General features: G+C 44.4%; 1 protein-coding gene and 1 non-coding gene across 2 annotated transcripts; both read left to right on the forward strand.

Moving 5' to 3' along the window:
- The first annotated feature begins 1,510 nt into the window (after positions 1–1,510).
- TMEM167B (transmembrane protein 167B) lies at positions 1,511–6,531 on the forward strand. The gene is made up of 3 exons (XM_060231574.1): positions 1,511–1,650; positions 1,890–2,021; positions 4,949–6,531. The coding sequence occupies exons 1-3, from the start codon at positions 1,641–1,643 to the stop codon at positions 5,029–5,031; spliced, it is 225 nt and encodes a 74-aa protein (XP_060087557.1). The 5' UTR covers positions 1,511–1,640; the 3' UTR covers positions 5,032–6,531.
- A 3,640-nt stretch (positions 6,532–10,171) lies between these two features.
- On the forward strand, positions 10,172–10,531 carry LOC132567897 (small Cajal body-specific RNA 2). Its single transcript, XR_009555162.1, has one exon. It is a non-coding gene; the product is annotated as a small Cajal body-specific RNA 2 (non-coding RNA).
- The last annotated feature ends 6,610 nt before the right edge of the window (positions 10,532–17,141 follow it).

Below are 17,141 nucleotides of genomic sequence, written 5' to 3' on the forward strand. Positions count from 1 at the left end.
TACAACTGGAAATACTATTTTTGTCTTTAAGAGCAAATCATGACAGGTGGCTTGTGGTATATATTTAAACCTATGTATGGAAAAAAACCATTGCCCTTTAAGTATCAAGTCAGGACAAAGAGTGCACATCTTCAGAGGAAAAGCCATAGCAAGCCAACTTGAGGCAAATTTTCTGACAAGCATATAGAACTAACAGAAAACTGGACTGAACAATTTGGAAGCTAAAAAGAAGGCTACAACAAGCAGTGGGTGGTAAGCCGGTGTACTCAACTACTAGTCATTTGAAAGTTGCTTTGTTTGTGATGCACTGGACAGAGCATAGGACTGCAATATTATGCATACATACAATTTACAATGTGATCTTGCGCATAGTTAGCTAGAGGTTCTGCAGGATCTGGCAGGGCTTGCACCAAGGTCAGTGTACAAAGGATTGCAGTCTTACTTGCAAGTATTCCACTGAAATTATGGAATTACTTTTGAGGAAACATATTAGGATCAAGCTATAAGTCTAATGAGCTCTAGCTTGTTTTGATGTCTTCCAGTGCTTTGCCATTCCTCCACTAGGTGAACCCTCCAATTTGCCCAGCTGTCCATCAGCAATTGGTATTCCTTTATTTTTCATTTTTCTAGGTAATGGCAAAGTATTGGAAGATGGTGGATTTCACTGAATCACAGTAGTGGAAAGTGTTGCTTTTTGCTACTTCATCTGTCATTCACACCTTTGTGCTCCTGCCTTGAACTACCAACCTCCAGGTGCAGACTGGAGAGTTCCTAGAAATATAACTGATCTCCAGACAACAGGGATTGGTTCTTTGCAAAAACGGCTGCTTTGGAGGATGGACTCTTATAGCTTTATACCTCACTACAGACCCTCCCCTCCCCAAATCCTACTCTCCCCAGCCTCCATCCCCAGATTTCCAGGAAATTCCCAACCTGAGCTGCCAACTCTCCTCTCCCTAATACCCCTGCACATTAGCTCCTATGATAAGTGTGGAATGTCGGGTGCCTTTTTGTTCATAAACAGGAGAAAGCAAGCTGCCTAACCCAGTCCGTCTTGGGGCCAAACACCACCACGCATTTGTTTACGCGTCTGCCTGTCCTGTGCCCACCACCCCAAACCAGATCAGTGTTTAAACGTAACTGCTAGGCGCACAGGGGCTAACCTTGAGAGGAAAGGGCTTAAGAATGCAGCGCATATATTACCAGCAACGCCCCCCCCCCCAGTCTAAAGCCATGATCAAGTAAATTATCAAAAGTTAACAAATATATTTAGATTTCAGTATACTTATTGTTGACTGATCATACACTCTGTGTGGGAGGTACTTAAACATTTTCTAATAATAATAAGAAAAAAAGATGCCGCCAAAAGTAAGCCGGAACTTGCCTCCTGTCTTATCACTTGAGCAGTCTTTTTAAAAAAATCTCTCTGGTCTTTAGAAACACCACAGTCAGAATTATCTGTGTTCTGCTAGTGTTGTCTGAAACAATTGTACCGCTTCCCTATGAAACGAACTACCATAGAGAGTATCTGCATCGGAGCTCAATTGGCACTGTCTAGTGAATCCGGTGCCGCGCTGGCCGTTGGTTCAATCTAGGAGATGCGGTGAGGGGCCCTGGACTGTGCCTTGCGGGTTGCCGTCATGGCCAACGGTGAGCTGGGAATGGTTTGACTTGGCCTATTGGCTGGACCTTGGCGTTTGTAGTTACGGCGGCTCTGCGCTGATTCTCCGCAGGCCTATTTAAATGCCCCTCCCTTTTGCCCTGCGATGGACTGGCTCACCTGGCGGGCCTGCTCAGACGGTCAGGCCCCCTTCAGTCCCCCGGGCGAGTGGCAAAGCCGGTAGTGGCCCTGCCACCTCGTTGACTCTCTTTCTTCGCCTTCCCTGCAGTGTATTCTCTGGACGGGTTATTGGTGTTCGGCCTGCTGTTCGTGTGTACCTGCGCCTACTTCCGGAAGGTCCCTCGGCTGAAAGCCTGGCTGCTGTCGGAGAAGAGGGGGGTCTGGGGGGTATTTTACAAAGGTACGAATCTCGCATTAAAACAGGTGGAAATTAATCGATGGCCAGTAGAAAACGCTGTTCAGTGGTTGCTGGGGAAGTTATGAGAGTGTTTATAACAATGGGAAGTTGAACTGGAAAGTGAACAAGGTGTCAATGTATTTCTATCTGCATATATTTTAGAAATAGGAATGTTGTGGCAGGTGAAATGATTTTGAGTCTTGGGAGACTGAGCTATACTAATGTTATACTGTTATCTCCCCAGTGTGTTCAACCTGGTCAAGTGCACCAGAGACCCTTGAAATTAGTGGTTTGGGGTGTAACCAAAACTACTGCAACTTTATAGTTATTTCTGAATCTCACTGCAAGACTAAGAATACTTACAGTGTTTTGAAATGTTTTTACTTACTCCATTGTGAAAACTAAACTAAGACATCCTTTCCTACAAACTACTAACAGATTCTTAATTGCTCTGTAGCCACCCATTCTTTAATGTGAAAATAAATTAGAAGTTGGAGTGAGTCAAAAGGCTGTCATCACCGAATATGACTTATTTGCTGCTTACAGACGGGCAGCTTGGGGCAGTTGGGAGGCGTCCCAAATCGGGCTGTCTGGAAAAGAGCAATCCCAAAGCTTCCACACACTCCCCAGCAAAGCTCCTGCATCCCGTCTGTGAGGCATCCAGGCGCCTCCAGACACGGAGTCGCCTCAGAAGCTGGACCGCTCTTCTGCCCCCCTCCACAAGTTAAGCACTCAAGTGCTCATATGCTCCAGCACTCCTAACGGTTTTTAATGGGGGGGGGGAGCCAGAAGTGGCTTGGGGAGGCTTGGCAGTTTCACAGGCTAGGGCGCCTCGCTTGCGCCCTGCCACTTCCAGATGGCAAGGAGGTGAGTGGTGTACGGCTTAAAAATTTGCTACCGCTTCCAAAGTGGTAGCTTTTTGAACTACTCTCTAGAGGCTGGAGGACAGCTTGGGGATGGGATAGGGATGGGCAGCAGATGTTGCCATTTGGAAAGATTTTTTGGGTCAATTTCAGAGGCGTCTGAGTCAGCCCAAAGTGCCAGTCTGTAATCACCCACAAAGTGTGTAAATAAACCTTATTTTCCCTCTGGATTTTTAAATAAGCCTTTCTTAATCTTTCCTCTGGGCCCAAGTATGCCAAGATACTTAACTCCATTTGGAGAACTGCACTCTGGCACATTGTTTGGGACCTAGGTACTAATTACCAATGGTAGGAATAAAGACAAATGCTAGGATTCTTACATTTGATTAGTTGTTCTTGCTGTTGATTGTTCTGTAACTTCCATATGTTTTACTGTAGAAGTTCAGTATAAGATTTAGAGACTGTATCACAGGGGTATCGAATTCATTTGTTATGGGGGCCGGATTTGACATAAATGAGACCTTGTCGGGCCAAGCCATGTGTATCATAAAATGTAATGCCAGGTAGCGGACATATAAACTTTATAAAGGGCTCAGACACACAATTAAAGATTTTTTTTGCTTAAAATAAAACATGCTTAAAATATTAGCCCGCTTGCAATATTTTGTTTTACAGTCTCTGGTAAATTGCTATGAATTATTGCATCAAAATCTGTAGACAATGTCTGTGCTGTACCAGTCTTGAATATGTGCTGTTCAGGTGTGCACATCTGTAAGTTGCAAACCTACTTTTGATTCATTGACATGCATTACAGACATCTCATGGTCAATGCCTTGAGTCTAAGACCCAGAGGAACACGAAGCAGCTGGGCATTGTGAGCTTTTGTACAGAAGTTGCTTCAAGTACTAGTCAAGAACATGTGAAGGCACCATGGCACAGACTGAGGGCTATGTGCTTGTCTACAAAACTATAATTTACCCCAGAAAAATGACTACAACTAAAAAAAAATACAACTCCCCCCCCCCCAAAAAAAACAACAACTACAAGAACAGAGAGACAGCCATGTACAGTGGTCAGTGTCAGCCTACTATCTGGGAAGTCTAAATTCAAGACTCCCAATCAAAGGAAAATGTGAAAGAAAAAAATAAGGAAAATTAGCTTGTTCAGATAACTGCTTTCTTGATAGCAGAAATCATGGACTTTTCCAAACCACAGCAAGACAAGTACAATAATAACTGTTGATTCTCATGTTGATTCTCTGAATGTTCAAAACAGATATCTTGATCAAACTGAAATAACAATTCCTATTTTTTATTGTATTTATTGAGGTACAATGATAACTTTGTCAAATTTAGATGGAATTTATATTTTTCAGTGAACAGTTACAGGCATGGTAGGTGCTTGATGGATAATAATAATAATAATAATAATAATAATAATAATAATAATAATAATAATAATAAACTTTTATTTATACCCCGCCCTCCCCGCCTAGGCAGGCTCAGGGCGGCTAACAGAACATGGTAGAAACCATGATACAAATACACAATAGATTACAATTAATAATTTAAAGAATAAAACCAATAAAACAGTAAGATGTTAAAATACAGTCGAATGGCATATAAGATGGCTCGGTATTATTAATCTTATCAAGAGTTCTGTCTTAAAAAGCTAGCCGGAAGAGGGCAGTTTTGCAGGCCCTACGGAACTGGTTAAGATCCCGTAGGGCCCGCACCTCTTCCGGCAATTGGTTCCACCATTGGGGGGCCTTTGTAGAGAACGCCTGTTCTCTGGTAGCTTTTAATTTAGTTTCTTTTGGCCCAGGGATTTCAAGAAGATTTTTTGAGCTTGATCGCAGTGCTCTCTGGGGAACGTATGGAGAGAGGCGGTCCCTAAGGTAGGCAGGTCCTCGACCATATAGAAATGTCAACTAGTTCACATTATGAGTAATGTTTTTGCATAAGTACCAATAAAGCAGCAAGTGTTTTATTTGTTAGTCACAGAAATGGTGACAATGTATGTGTGTTCTGTATCATCTGTTATAAATGATATCTTTTGATCTTACAGCCGCAGTGATTGGAACCAGACTCCATGCAGCAGTGGCAATATCCTGCATTGTCATGGCTTTTTATGTTCTCTTCATAAAATGACTGCCAGCGCCTCAGATGGACACTGTTGGAAGAAAAATGCTATAAAAGGCATACATCATTTTCTTCAGAGGACAAAAATCTCTTAGGGAAACTGACCGAGCACTCTACACAGATGTCAAGAGGAAATTCCCCAATGACCAAGCTTTGTTTGAGACCAAGAGAGTGGTCTTTGTAACAGCAACTATCTTCTGTATTTCTTGTAGTGCTCAAAATATTATCAAAGATTGTTTCAATGCAGATTATTAAAATCAAAACTATGGTCTGCATAAGGAAAACGTCACATTTGTGTTGCTAATCAAACTAAATAAGGAAATTGTTTGTGTCGAATAGAAACCGGATAAAGTGTTTCCAGATTTTGGCAAAGTGTAGAAGGGGAAAGGGTTAATGTTTCTGGTGTGTTAAAGGGAATTTCAATCCCAACAATATATGAACAGCAAAGGAAGATGTAGAATTACTTTTAACAGCTCTTTGATTAATGCACTTTTGAGACTTCAGGCTAAAACTGTCCTAAAAACTAGTGGCTGGATGTGGTATATGAGCTAGTGGCAGCATGAAAGTTCTTTGCACATTTTAGAGAAGGGCAAATGTGATGTTTCCCATGACAAAAATGAGATCTGAAACACAAGAAAATAAAAATGCGGTTAGGTGATATGTTCCCATGCCCTTTGAAAAAACTGTCATAACCTATTACAAATGGTTAAGAAGAAAAGCAGCACATTCTGCTAAGCTAAGTAAGAATTGCTGAGTCAAACGTAGCCAGAGTTGTTGGATGCTTACATGTTGGAAAAAACAATGGGGACATGTGCTGTTACATAAGTTAATAGATGTTAAAATGTTTTAAGTCACATTTAAAGATCATAACTTGTATATTTTGGGCAGTGTACACATTTTAAAGATAAATGCTCATGTTTGCTTTCTGTATCACTTTTAATAGTTTCCTTCCCTCCCCCCCAAACCTTCATGTCTTCTGTTTCCCTGAATTTTAATTGTAGGAACTAATCTCCTGCAGTGGAAGCTGTATGTTTAACTTGTACACTTGCAATATTGAAAATGCTTGAAAGATGCAAGTTTACAAACTATTCCAGAATTGAGGCATAATTTATTTTCTTTTAATCCATTGTATTTACAACATCAGTTAGATCTGAAAGGACTGTCAATTTCCTGTTTTCAATTTTGTATCTTTTATCATAGACAAGAACTGTCATCAATTACATGTCTATAAATCAGAAACAAATATACTGGAGCCCTGACCTGGCTTCTGGGTACTCCAGCTATATATATTTGAATAAATCTGCTTTATTTTTGTTCCCTATGCCCCATATTTAGTAAATTACAGGGCCCTTCCAGTTATCATGTGTGTGGTTCTTGCTGAGAGCTTAGAGGTAGAAAATCAGTGTAACACAGAATAGAGGCAAACTCAGTCTAATACAGAAGTGTGCAGGAAATTGCTAAGTGTGGTTCTGAGAGAACATTAAACTCCTGTTGCAGAAGGTATCTGAATTAAGTGTTCTGCTTTTTATTTCAATGTAGGTTTCAATATAATTCTCAGCATAGCCCCACCTGTGGATATTTAAAGACAGATCTTGCTATAAATCTAGAAAAAGGCCCAGATTTACAGAAAAATCTGAAATTGAAACAAAACTATACCAGTGCCTATAGCATTAAGAAAGGAATGGCTTAAGTGGCCATTGCTAGATAACTACAACAGTACTTCTAGCCTCCAAAGCTTGGTTTCTGTCAGTAAAGGTGGAGGAAGGATGGTCCTATCCAGGGTTTGTTGGCCCTTGTTTATCAGTTATGGTTTCATATTAGGATCTGGGAGACCCAGGTTTGAATTCTGAGTGCCATGGAAGCTTGCAGGGTAACTTTCAGATAGTCGCACATTCTCTGCCTTACCTATCTCACAAGGTTGTTGTGAGGAGAAGAGAATGATGTAAGCTGTTTTGATCTCAATTGTGGAGAAAGCTGAAGAAGTAAATATAGCTGAAGATGGGTGAGAGATAAAATGTAGGATGGTAGATGAGAAAAGCAGAATGAAGCAGAAAAACCTGATGATATGGGGCCCTAATGTGCAACTGGGCCTAGCCTGAACAGAACTGCGCCCTGCCCAACAACTGGCACCACGCAACTCAGCCAAAGCTTTCCTTGGGGACATGCAGCCAAGGGAGGGAAGGGAAAGAAGAAATAATGGAGTGAAAAATTAGATCCTCCCGCAACTCTTAATACTTATTTCCATGCAATACAGAAGATATGTGTCTATAACAACCTTCCACATTACTACTGAAAGCATTTCTGCTCCAGCTTAGACAGCTGTACTACAAAGACAACAGCATTTTCTTATAGTGCTGGTAAATTTTCTGATTTGTTTATCAAAACAGAGTTGGCTTCAGTCATTGGAATTAAAAATTGGACTTTCTATCCTCACATGGATGACAGCTCAAATGATCTGATTGGCTACTTGTAGTATCTCCACAGTTGCAGTTCAATTAGTACAGAGCATAGGAAGACCATTTCTAATATAACGTTCTGCCTTCCTTCACTTTTCTGTAGTGCTTTATTTCTCTTGAAATGCTTGGGATTCAAAGGAAACAGTTTATTTAATAATCCGGGGGGAGGGGGAATCAAGACTCAAAGTAAAGGGATTAGAGAGTATCAAGAAAACAAATTGTTTAAGTAGAAGGGCATATGTCTCAATTTACTGTCCATGGCAAAATAAATGAAAACATTTCTTGCAGCTTGCTTATTGTATTTGATGTATGTTTGTAAATTATTGGGATTCATAGCAGCTATAAACTATAACCCATTTGCTTTCACAGTCTTCTGAAATACTATTGTATACAGTAATTTTTAATGGTCAATAGCACAGTTTATTTCATTTACTTCATTTATACTTCAACTTTCTCCCCAATCAAGACCCAAATCAATTTAGTTTAATATCACAGAAGTGATAAATTTATCTTCGAATTAAAGTTCTAAAGTCTTCCAATCCTGGGCAGTCAGCCTCTGTAATGGAACAACAAAGCTAAACCATGATATTGTTTGCCTGCCCAGCTCTCCAGGTATATCCAATCCAATCAGGACCCTTGTAACAATGAACCTGTTGCATCTGAAGAAGGGGCTTCTATTCAACAAAACTTTGTGCTGGAATAAAATGATCTTAGTGATTAAAGTGCTACTATACTTGCTTTTTTGTTGCAGCAGACTAAATCGCCCATCTGGAAGTTATTGCTGTTGAACAACACTAGGAGCCCTGGGCTGTGACCATATAACTTTTTTTTTTATGAGAGGAAATACTTTTGAAACAGATGGAGTGAGCACACATGCACACAAAATTAACACCCTTAAATATAGCCATACAAAAGAACAAAAATATGGAAAAATAAATAATGGAAGAAGCTGCTGAGAACTAATTCAGGCAGCTGTTTTAGGTGATAATGTATTTGATGCCTGTGTAGATCACATAATTTCAAACAAAATTCTGTTAAAACTGAAAAACCATGACATGCAGTAGAAGATGAAGAAGATATTGGATTTATATCCTGCCCTCTACTCGGAAGAGTCTCAAAGTGGCTCACAATCTCCTTTACCTTCCTCCCCCACAACAGACACCCTGTGAGGTGGGTGGGGCTGGAGAGGGCTCTCACAGGAGCTGCCCTTTCAAGGACAACCTCTGCCAGAGCTATGGCGGACCCAAGGTCATGCTAGCAGGTGCAAGTGGAGGAGTGGGGAATCAAACGTGGTTCTCCCAGATAATAGTCTGCACACTTAACCACTACACCAGACTGGCACTCCCCAGTGGTATGACCTCTTTCTTTTGAGCTTCCATCTATGCTCTGGCAAAAGGCATTGGGCAAGAGGAGTTGGACTCTGACTAGATATTTGAGCAGGTGAAGAAAATAAATTATTAACAAGAACAAGTTGATAGAATTTAAGAATCCAAGGAAAAGATCAGACTCACAGTAAACGCATTAGAGGTAGAAAAATCAGAATCAAGAAAACAATTTCCTTAAGAGGGACATATGTCTCAATTCACTGTCCATGGCAAAATAAGTGAAAACATATGAAAGACTTATTTGTACTATGCAGATCTGACATTACCACTTTATGGTATGGTGAAATAGTTCGAACCCAATTTTGGTTTTTTAGGTTAAGTTGCAGTCGTTGAGCTAATTAATCTGCAGAGTCATAGTAGAGCAGGGGGTCTCCAACCTTTTTGAGCCTTTGGGCACATTTGGAATTCTGACACATTATGGTGAGCGCAATTACAAAACCGCTGCCACAAAATGCTTGCTGAAGGAGGTGGAGCCAGCACAAAACAGCTGCAGCAGCTTACCATTAGTCACAGTGCAGATCCTTGTGCTATGGTGGCAGCTGCTGCCAAAGCAACATTTTAAAAAATCTGCACAGCTGATCAAATCACCCTGTAGAAAAGGGTATGCAGATCATACGAAAAATTGAGCAGATGTAATGCTATCCAATATAGTCACATATTTAGTACAGCTGATTACTGAACAAACTTGGTAACTCTAATCACCACCTTCACCATCACTCCGTAGTTCAGTTAATGAATGGTTTCCAACAGCCCTGGGTGGTGGTAGTCCAGTTTGTTAAATTCATTATGCAAGCTGGCCTGGCAGGAAGAGAGGGGCGGAGAAATTGTGTGAACCCTATAGCGCTGTCCAAAGCTGCCTACTAAAAACACATTACGTCGGAAACACTGTTTGCTGTTAAATAAAACTTAAAATGCTGCCCTGAAAATATGCCTTTGGTCACTTTCTTCTGTTGGCAAAGACACAGGCGCATAAATGGAACTGTAATGCCACCTCTAGCGCGTTATGATAACAGCGCCTTTCTCCTGCACCTAGTCTCAGAGAGCAGACGTTGCGGAAAAGCCTTAGCCACGCCGAGCTACGAGAACAGAGTAGGCTGCACTGAGCGAGATGGATCAATCATCTAACTCCGCCTGGCACGACTTCACGTGACGTCTGCTCTCCGTCTTTCCCTTCGGCTTGGATTTTAAAGCGCCTCCACTAAACCGGAAGCTGCAGCGTGTCTGTCTACTTCTAGGAAGGCGAGGCCATGCGCGTTATAGTTCCCGCCATGCAATGCGTTGAGGCGTGGCTTTTAGCTCAGCGTTTAGCAGCCGGGGAGAGAGAATGGAGGTGGTTTGCATGGCGCGGGGTGTGAGTTTCGTGCGTTGTCTGCGTGTTTGGGGAGCTTCATGAAGTGTGCACGGGTGAGTGAGAGCGTGGCGTGAATGTCCTTGAGCTTGCGACGCTTTTTCTTACACATTGATCTTATTTGATCGGGCCGGGAGGTTGCCGTCTCCTCTGGTCTGAAATGAGAAGACGCCTTTCCTGTGAAGCCTTCGGGCGCTGTACAGCGAAACGGGTTGCAGGCGGCGCTTAGCCGGAGATGATGAATTGATCAGATAGATGAGGCCGAATGGAGGGGATACTCTCCTTACTGGCCAGTGTGTACTGAGGCGATTCTGATCCGGTTTTAGCGCTGCCGTTCCCGTTCTCCTGATACCTGCTGCGTACGATTTGTTAGAAATGGTAGTTCCTTCCTCCCCACACGGCTCCAGTGTCTTTCTGCTGGTGAGCAGATTTACTTTTTTACTGGAAGAAAGTCTGGTTTGCTGCCACTGCAGCAAGGACGTTGAAAAAAAGCCTGGGGCTTCCAGGCCCTTTTGGCCTGGGCGTGACATAGCTGGCAAGGAGCAGGACAACTCATCGCTTCGTTCTGCCGGCCACTGCACGGTAGGGACCAGCAGGGAACATTAGAAGGAGTATGATGGCTGTTTCTGGGGCTATTTTGGGCCACCCAGTCTAGCCTGTAGAAATTGGCTTACTGGTGTACCGGCAGAGCTATAGTTCCATCTTATGAAAGCCTTCATAACATGCTAATGGGTCAGGGTAAAAGTAGGATTTACACAGATCTTCATGAATTCATATGATTTTTACATTGAAATGAAATCAAACCAGTATTCTGTAGATCCTGTCTTAGACTATAGGCAGGACTACAAAAATCATACCTCCATGAATTCATGGCGCCTCAGCAGTGCAAAAACAGGGTTCCAAAGCACGGATCCTAATGAATTCATATGATTTTTATGGTGAAATGAAATCAAACCAACATCATGTTGTAGATCCTCTCTTAGACTATAGGCAGCACCAGAAAAATCATGCCTCCACGAATTTGTGGTGCCACAGCACTGAAAAAACATGTTTCCAAACCATGGATCCTCATGATTTTTGCTTTGGGCCAACCCAAGATCACCAGCCAATGACATGTCCATGGGCAGATTTTGCACCACATAAATCATGGATCCACAGCTTTGTGGCAGCACCAGGGACCAAAAACTTGGTTTTGGACCACGGATCCTCATGGATCCACATATTTTTTGCTTTGGATCCCCCTAAGCCCTCCATCCAGTCACATATCATGTCCATGGGCTGAGTTTGCACCACAGAAATCATGGATCCACGGCTTCGTGGCAGCACCAGAAACCAAAAACTTGGTTTTGAACCACAGATCCTCATGAATCCACGTGATTTCTGCTTCAGATCCCCCCAAGCCCTCCATCCAGTCACATATCTTGTCCATGGGCAGAGTTTGCACCCCACAAATCATGGATCCATGGCTTTGTGGCAGCGCCAGAAACAAAAAACTTGGCTTTGGACCACGGATCCTCATGGATCCACATGATTTTTGCTTTGGATCCCCCCAAGCCCTCCATCCAGTCACATATCATGTCCATGGACAGAGTATGCACCCCACAAATCATGGATCCACGGCTTCATGGCAGTGCCAGGGACCAAAAACTTGGTTTTGGACCATGGATCCCCATGATTTCTGCTTCGGATCCCCCGAAGCTCATCATCCTGTCATATATCATGTCCATGGGCAGAGTTTGCACCTCAGAAATCGTGGATCCACAGGTTCGTGACAGCGCCAGGGACCAAAAACCTGGTTTTGAACCACGGATCCTCTTGGATCCACATGATTTCTGCTTTGGATTCCCCCAAGATCACCATCCGATCACATATCATGTCCATGGACAGAGTTTGCACCACAGAAATCGTGGACCCACAGCTTTGTGGCAGCACCAGGGACCAAAAACCTGGTTTCAGACCACGTATCCTCATGGATCCTCGTGATTTTTGCTTCGGATCCCTCGAAGCTCATCATCCAGTCACATATCATGTCCATGGACAGAGTTTGCACCCCAGAAATCATGGATCCACGGCTTCGTGGCAGTGCCAGGGATCAAAAACCTGGTTTCAGACCATGGATCTTAATCGATCTTTCTGTTCTTGCTTCTCCCTCTGGAGTCATATATTATGTCAATGGCCACAACTTAAATCCTAAAACCATGGATCCACAGTTTTTTGTGACACCTTGGAGCAAAAACTGGTCCCACACCATGGATCCTAACAGATTTTTCTGTTCTTGTTTCATATCCCAAGCTCCCCCTCAAGTAATATGTCAGTGGCCACAACTTATATCCTATTGCCATGGATCCACAGTTTTGTGGTGACACCATGGAGATAAATATGGTCCTGCACCATGGAACCACATGGATCCCCATGGTTTTTGCTTGGGGTCACCCGAACATCAACATCAAACCACGTATCATGTCCATGGGTCTGCACCACAGAAGTTGTGGGTCCATGGTTTCGTGGGAACCCCATGGAGCAAGAACAGAGTTCCAGACCATCGATCCTCATGGATCCTCAGAATGTCAAAGAATGAATTTTCGAAACTTTGTGTGTGAGCTCCACAAACTCAACATCTACTCGCTTATCACATCACTGGCCACTGTTTATGGCACGGAAATTTACTCAGTCATTTCCACACCACCATGTTACGAATTTGGATATCTAAAGTACAGATCTCTCATAGATTCATACTTATGATTGGACCCTCTGAAATGCAACATCAAATCACATTTCACAGCAGGGTCCACAAACTATGGCACAAAAAACACCGTTTTGTGACACCCAACTTTATTGGACCCCCTAGTCTAATCCTTTTGAAACTTGGTGGGTATTTTGGGGAGAGGCACTGGATGTCTCTACCCCAAAACACAGCCCCCGCAGAGCCCCAAACAGCCGTGGATGAATTTTCCATTTTACCCTATGGGAATCGGTCTCCTTAGGGAATAATGGAGTGTCTAGCAGACACTACCCCCCCCCTGCTTTCTGATGACCCTGAAGTGGGGGAAGGACCTCCAAACAGGGGGATCCTCTGCCCCTACCTCAGGATTGGCTACCCTACTTTCCAGGTTAAAGGGTAGGCCAGCGTAGAATGGATTACAGTAATCTAGCCTGGAAGTGACCACTGAATGGATTACCGTGGCTAGGTCTGAACGAGGCAGGAGGCGAACTAGTTGCCTGACTTGGCGTAGGTGGAAAAATGCAATTTTAGCAATATGTGTGACCTGGGCCTCCACTGGAAGAGAGGCATCCAAGGTCACTCCCAAGCTCTTGACTGTTGGTGCCGGTGTTGAGGGTGCCCCATCAAGAGCAGGAAACCTACACTCCAGCTCCAACCCCGGTCCCCCCAGCCACAGAACCTCTATCTTTGAGTGGTTCAGTTTCAACCTACTCTGCTTCAGTGAGCCCACCATGGCCTCCAAACCCACAGCCAAGGATGACAGGATTGAGGCCGATTGGTCACCGAAGAGCAAATACAGCTGAGTGTCATCTGCATAGTGATGACACCCTAGCCCAAAACTCCATACCAGCTGGGCAAGGGGAGAGGAGTGCCCCTTGAGGAACCCAACAAACCAGGGGGTGTAATGAGGACACATCCTCTCCTTGTGCCACCCTTTGTCCTCATGCGTGGAGAAAAGAGGAGAGCCACTGTAAGGCCAAGCCACATATTCCCATGTCATCAAGGCGGTGAGTCAACAGATCATAGTCGGCTGTATCAAACGCTGCTGTGAGATCCAATAATAACAGCAGTGCCAACCCGCCTTGATCCAGCTGCAAGCCATGGCTGACTGGCTCAGGCTGAGCGGGCTGAAGTTGAATCCAGCGAAGACTGAGGTCCTTTGCGTGGGCCGCGGCGGACTGGGAGGGGAGATTACGCTGCCGGCTTTTGACGGTGCGCCACTGATACCAGTGCGCAGAGTCAAGAGCCTGGGAGTGCTACTGGAATCCTCCTTGTCAATGGAAGCCCAGATAGCTGCCACTGCTAGATCCGCCTTCTTTCACCTCAAGAGGGCGAGGCAGTTGGCTCCCTTCTTGGAGCGCAGCGACCTAGCAACTGTGATCCACGCAACGGTCACCTCGAGACTAGACTACTGCAATGCCCTCTACATGGGGCTGCCCTTATACCGAACGCGGAAACTTCAGGTAGTCCAGAACGCGGCGGCCAGGCTGCTATTGGGACTACCACGGTGGGAACATGTGCGGCCTGGGCTGCGGGATCTGCATTGGCTGCCGGTTGTGTACCGTGTTCGCTATAAAGTGCTGGTCATTACCTTTAAAGCCCTATATGGCCGAGGACCCGCCTACCTAAGGGACCGCCTCTCCCCATATGTTCCCCAGAGAGCACTGAGATCTAGCTCGCAAAATCTCCTAATAATCCCTGGGCCAAGAGAGGCTCGATTGAAGGCAACCAGGGAGCAAGCCTTCTCCGCAATGGCCCCTCGATGGTGGAATCATCTACCAGAGATGGTGCGAGCCCTGCGGGACTTGAATCAATTCCGCAGGGCTTGTAAAACATTTCTTTTCCAGCTGGCTTTCGAAACAGAACCTGGCTAAACTGATGAGATTGATGTGTAGCCATCCAGCCATCTTGTGGATATTACGACCCATAGTAATGTAGCACCTTTTATCTATTTTAACTAATTTATTTACTATGTTATTGATTATTTAAAATTGTTGTTGTATTGTATTGTTTTATTGAACCATGGAATTCCATGCTTGTGAGCCGCCCTGAGCCCGCCTTTGGCGGGGGAGGGCGGGATATAAGAATAAATTTATTATTATTATTATTATTATTATTATTATTATTATTATTATTATTATTATTATTATTATTATTATTATTATTATAGCAACCAGAACCATCTCAGTCCTGTGACCAGGGCGGAAACCCAACTGGAATGGATGTAGCACCGATGTGCCCTGGAGCTGCTCAGCTACTGCTCTCTCAATTACCTTTCCCAGAAATGATAGATTTGATACTGAGCGGTAACTGGCCAGATCCACAGGATCTAACGATGGCTTCTTTAAGAGTGGCATAACCACTGCTTCCTTTAGGCCCTCTGGAAACATCCCAGTTTCTAGGGACAGGTTGATAATTTCCTTCATGGCCCTGGATCCTCATATCACCAGCACTAATCAGCCACAAGGGACATGGGTCTAGTAAGCAAGTGGTAGGTCTAACAGCTCCCAGGACCCTGTCAGTATCAGCAGAAGAGAGCAAGTTGAAAGAGTCACATACTGAATCCAAAGACGGCCAAGGGGCCTCCAGTTCATTCACTGTATCAAAATTGGCAGGTAGGTCATTGCGGAGCAACAAGACTTTATCCATGAAAAAGCTCATGAACGCCTCAGAACTAATAGCCAAATTATTTCCTCTGTTTGAGCCTCTAGTTGTGAGGGATCTTAGTGACCAAATTATTTTAAACATTTGAGCTTGGTGTGAGTAGGCCTGCCAAGCTCCCATGGAGAGCGGGAGATCCCCCAGCCTGGAAGGCCCAACTTGGCCACAGGAAGCAGGTTGCTGGAGGGATCCCTGCACCCAAAGAGTCCTGTCATCATGTGCTGTCCCTGGCATGATGACATCACTCAGAAGTTATGTCATCATGCCGGAGACATTGTGCTAGGGACGCTCTAGGAGTTGCAGCAAAAACTATAGTAGCATAGTGTTTTACTGCAAATTCTAGAGTGTTTCCAGTGTGACTCTTTCTGGTTTCTGGCTGTGACTCTTTCAACTTGCTCTATGGTACCATAGAGTTTTACCACAACTCCTAGAGCGTCCCCAAAGTAATGCCCCCGGTGCAATTATGTCACTGCCAGCGGCGGAGTGGATGCGATGGAGGCTGAATAGAACTCCCTCTTCACAGCCTTAACTGCCATCTAATAGGACCTCACCAACATCCTGAGTTGTTCAAGCCGTCTCGTCACAAGTACGCTGTCAAACTCGCTCTAGTCAGTTCTCCTGTTTCATCCCCTGGATTTCCTCTGTATACCAGGATGATGATTTTGCACAGGAGCACAGAGAACATTGGGGTGCAATCTCTTTGATGGCTTCAGTGAGATGGGAATTCCAGTCCCCTACCAGTTCATTTAAGGAGGTGCAGGAGGGCTGTGGATCCTGCAGTGTTCTGGAACCCAATAGGGTCCATAAGTCTCCGCAGGCAAGCAAAAACCAGCTCGTCACCCAGACAGGGAAGAGCGGAAATGTCCAGCCAGGCCTTCAAAACCAAATAGTCCGCCCATGGCACATCTTCCTTTGAGACTAGGTCCACATTCAACCCCATACTAAAGATCACATCCAATGTGTGGCATGCCTGATGTGTGTAACCCGAGATGATTTTTTTGAGTCCCAGTGCTGCCATGGAAGACATTAGTTCCATAGCCTGAACAGAAGTGGCAGGCTTGTCTGCATGGACATTGAAGTCTCCCAAGATCAATAGCCGTGGGAACTCCAAGGCCCACCCGGCCACCATCTCCAGCAGGCTCAGAAGGCCATCCGCTGGTGAGCTAGGCAATTGGTACACCACACAGATGACCAGAATCACCTCTGACTTCCACACCAGACCAGCACATTCAATTCCAATGATTTTTGGGAAGGGGAGTGGTTGGAAGGAAAAAACCTCATGGATGAGCAAAGCCACCTGCCCCCGTGTTCAAGACTGATGCAAGACCGAAAAACCTGGTGGGGCAAGCTCTTTCAGGGCGACTGTTCCCCCTTCCTGAACCAAGCTGTGAGCTACTGGCATTAAAGTTGTGAGCTACTGCATAAATTAGTATGCTCAGGGGTCATTCTTCCTGAGCTAAGACAAAAATGTGTGAGCTGGAGGCTAAAAATCTGTGAGCTAGCTCAAACTAACTCAGCTTAAAGGGAACACTGCTTGCCTGTGGTAT

The sequence above is a fragment of the Heteronotia binoei genome, chromosome 2 (genome assembly GCF_032191835.1).
Source record: "Heteronotia binoei isolate CCM8104 ecotype False Entrance Well chromosome 2, APGP_CSIRO_Hbin_v1, whole genome shotgun sequence".
NCBI classification, from domain to species: domain Eukaryota; kingdom Metazoa; phylum Chordata; class Lepidosauria; order Squamata; family Gekkonidae; genus Heteronotia; species Heteronotia binoei.

Bases quoted from the DNA above. Each gene is read 5' to 3' on its own strand.
- TMEM167B (XM_060231574.1), top strand. The intron at 2,022-4,948 runs GTACGAATCTCG...TTGATCTTACAG, and splicing joins CTGGGGGGTATTTTACAAAG to CCGCAGTGATTGGAACCAGA.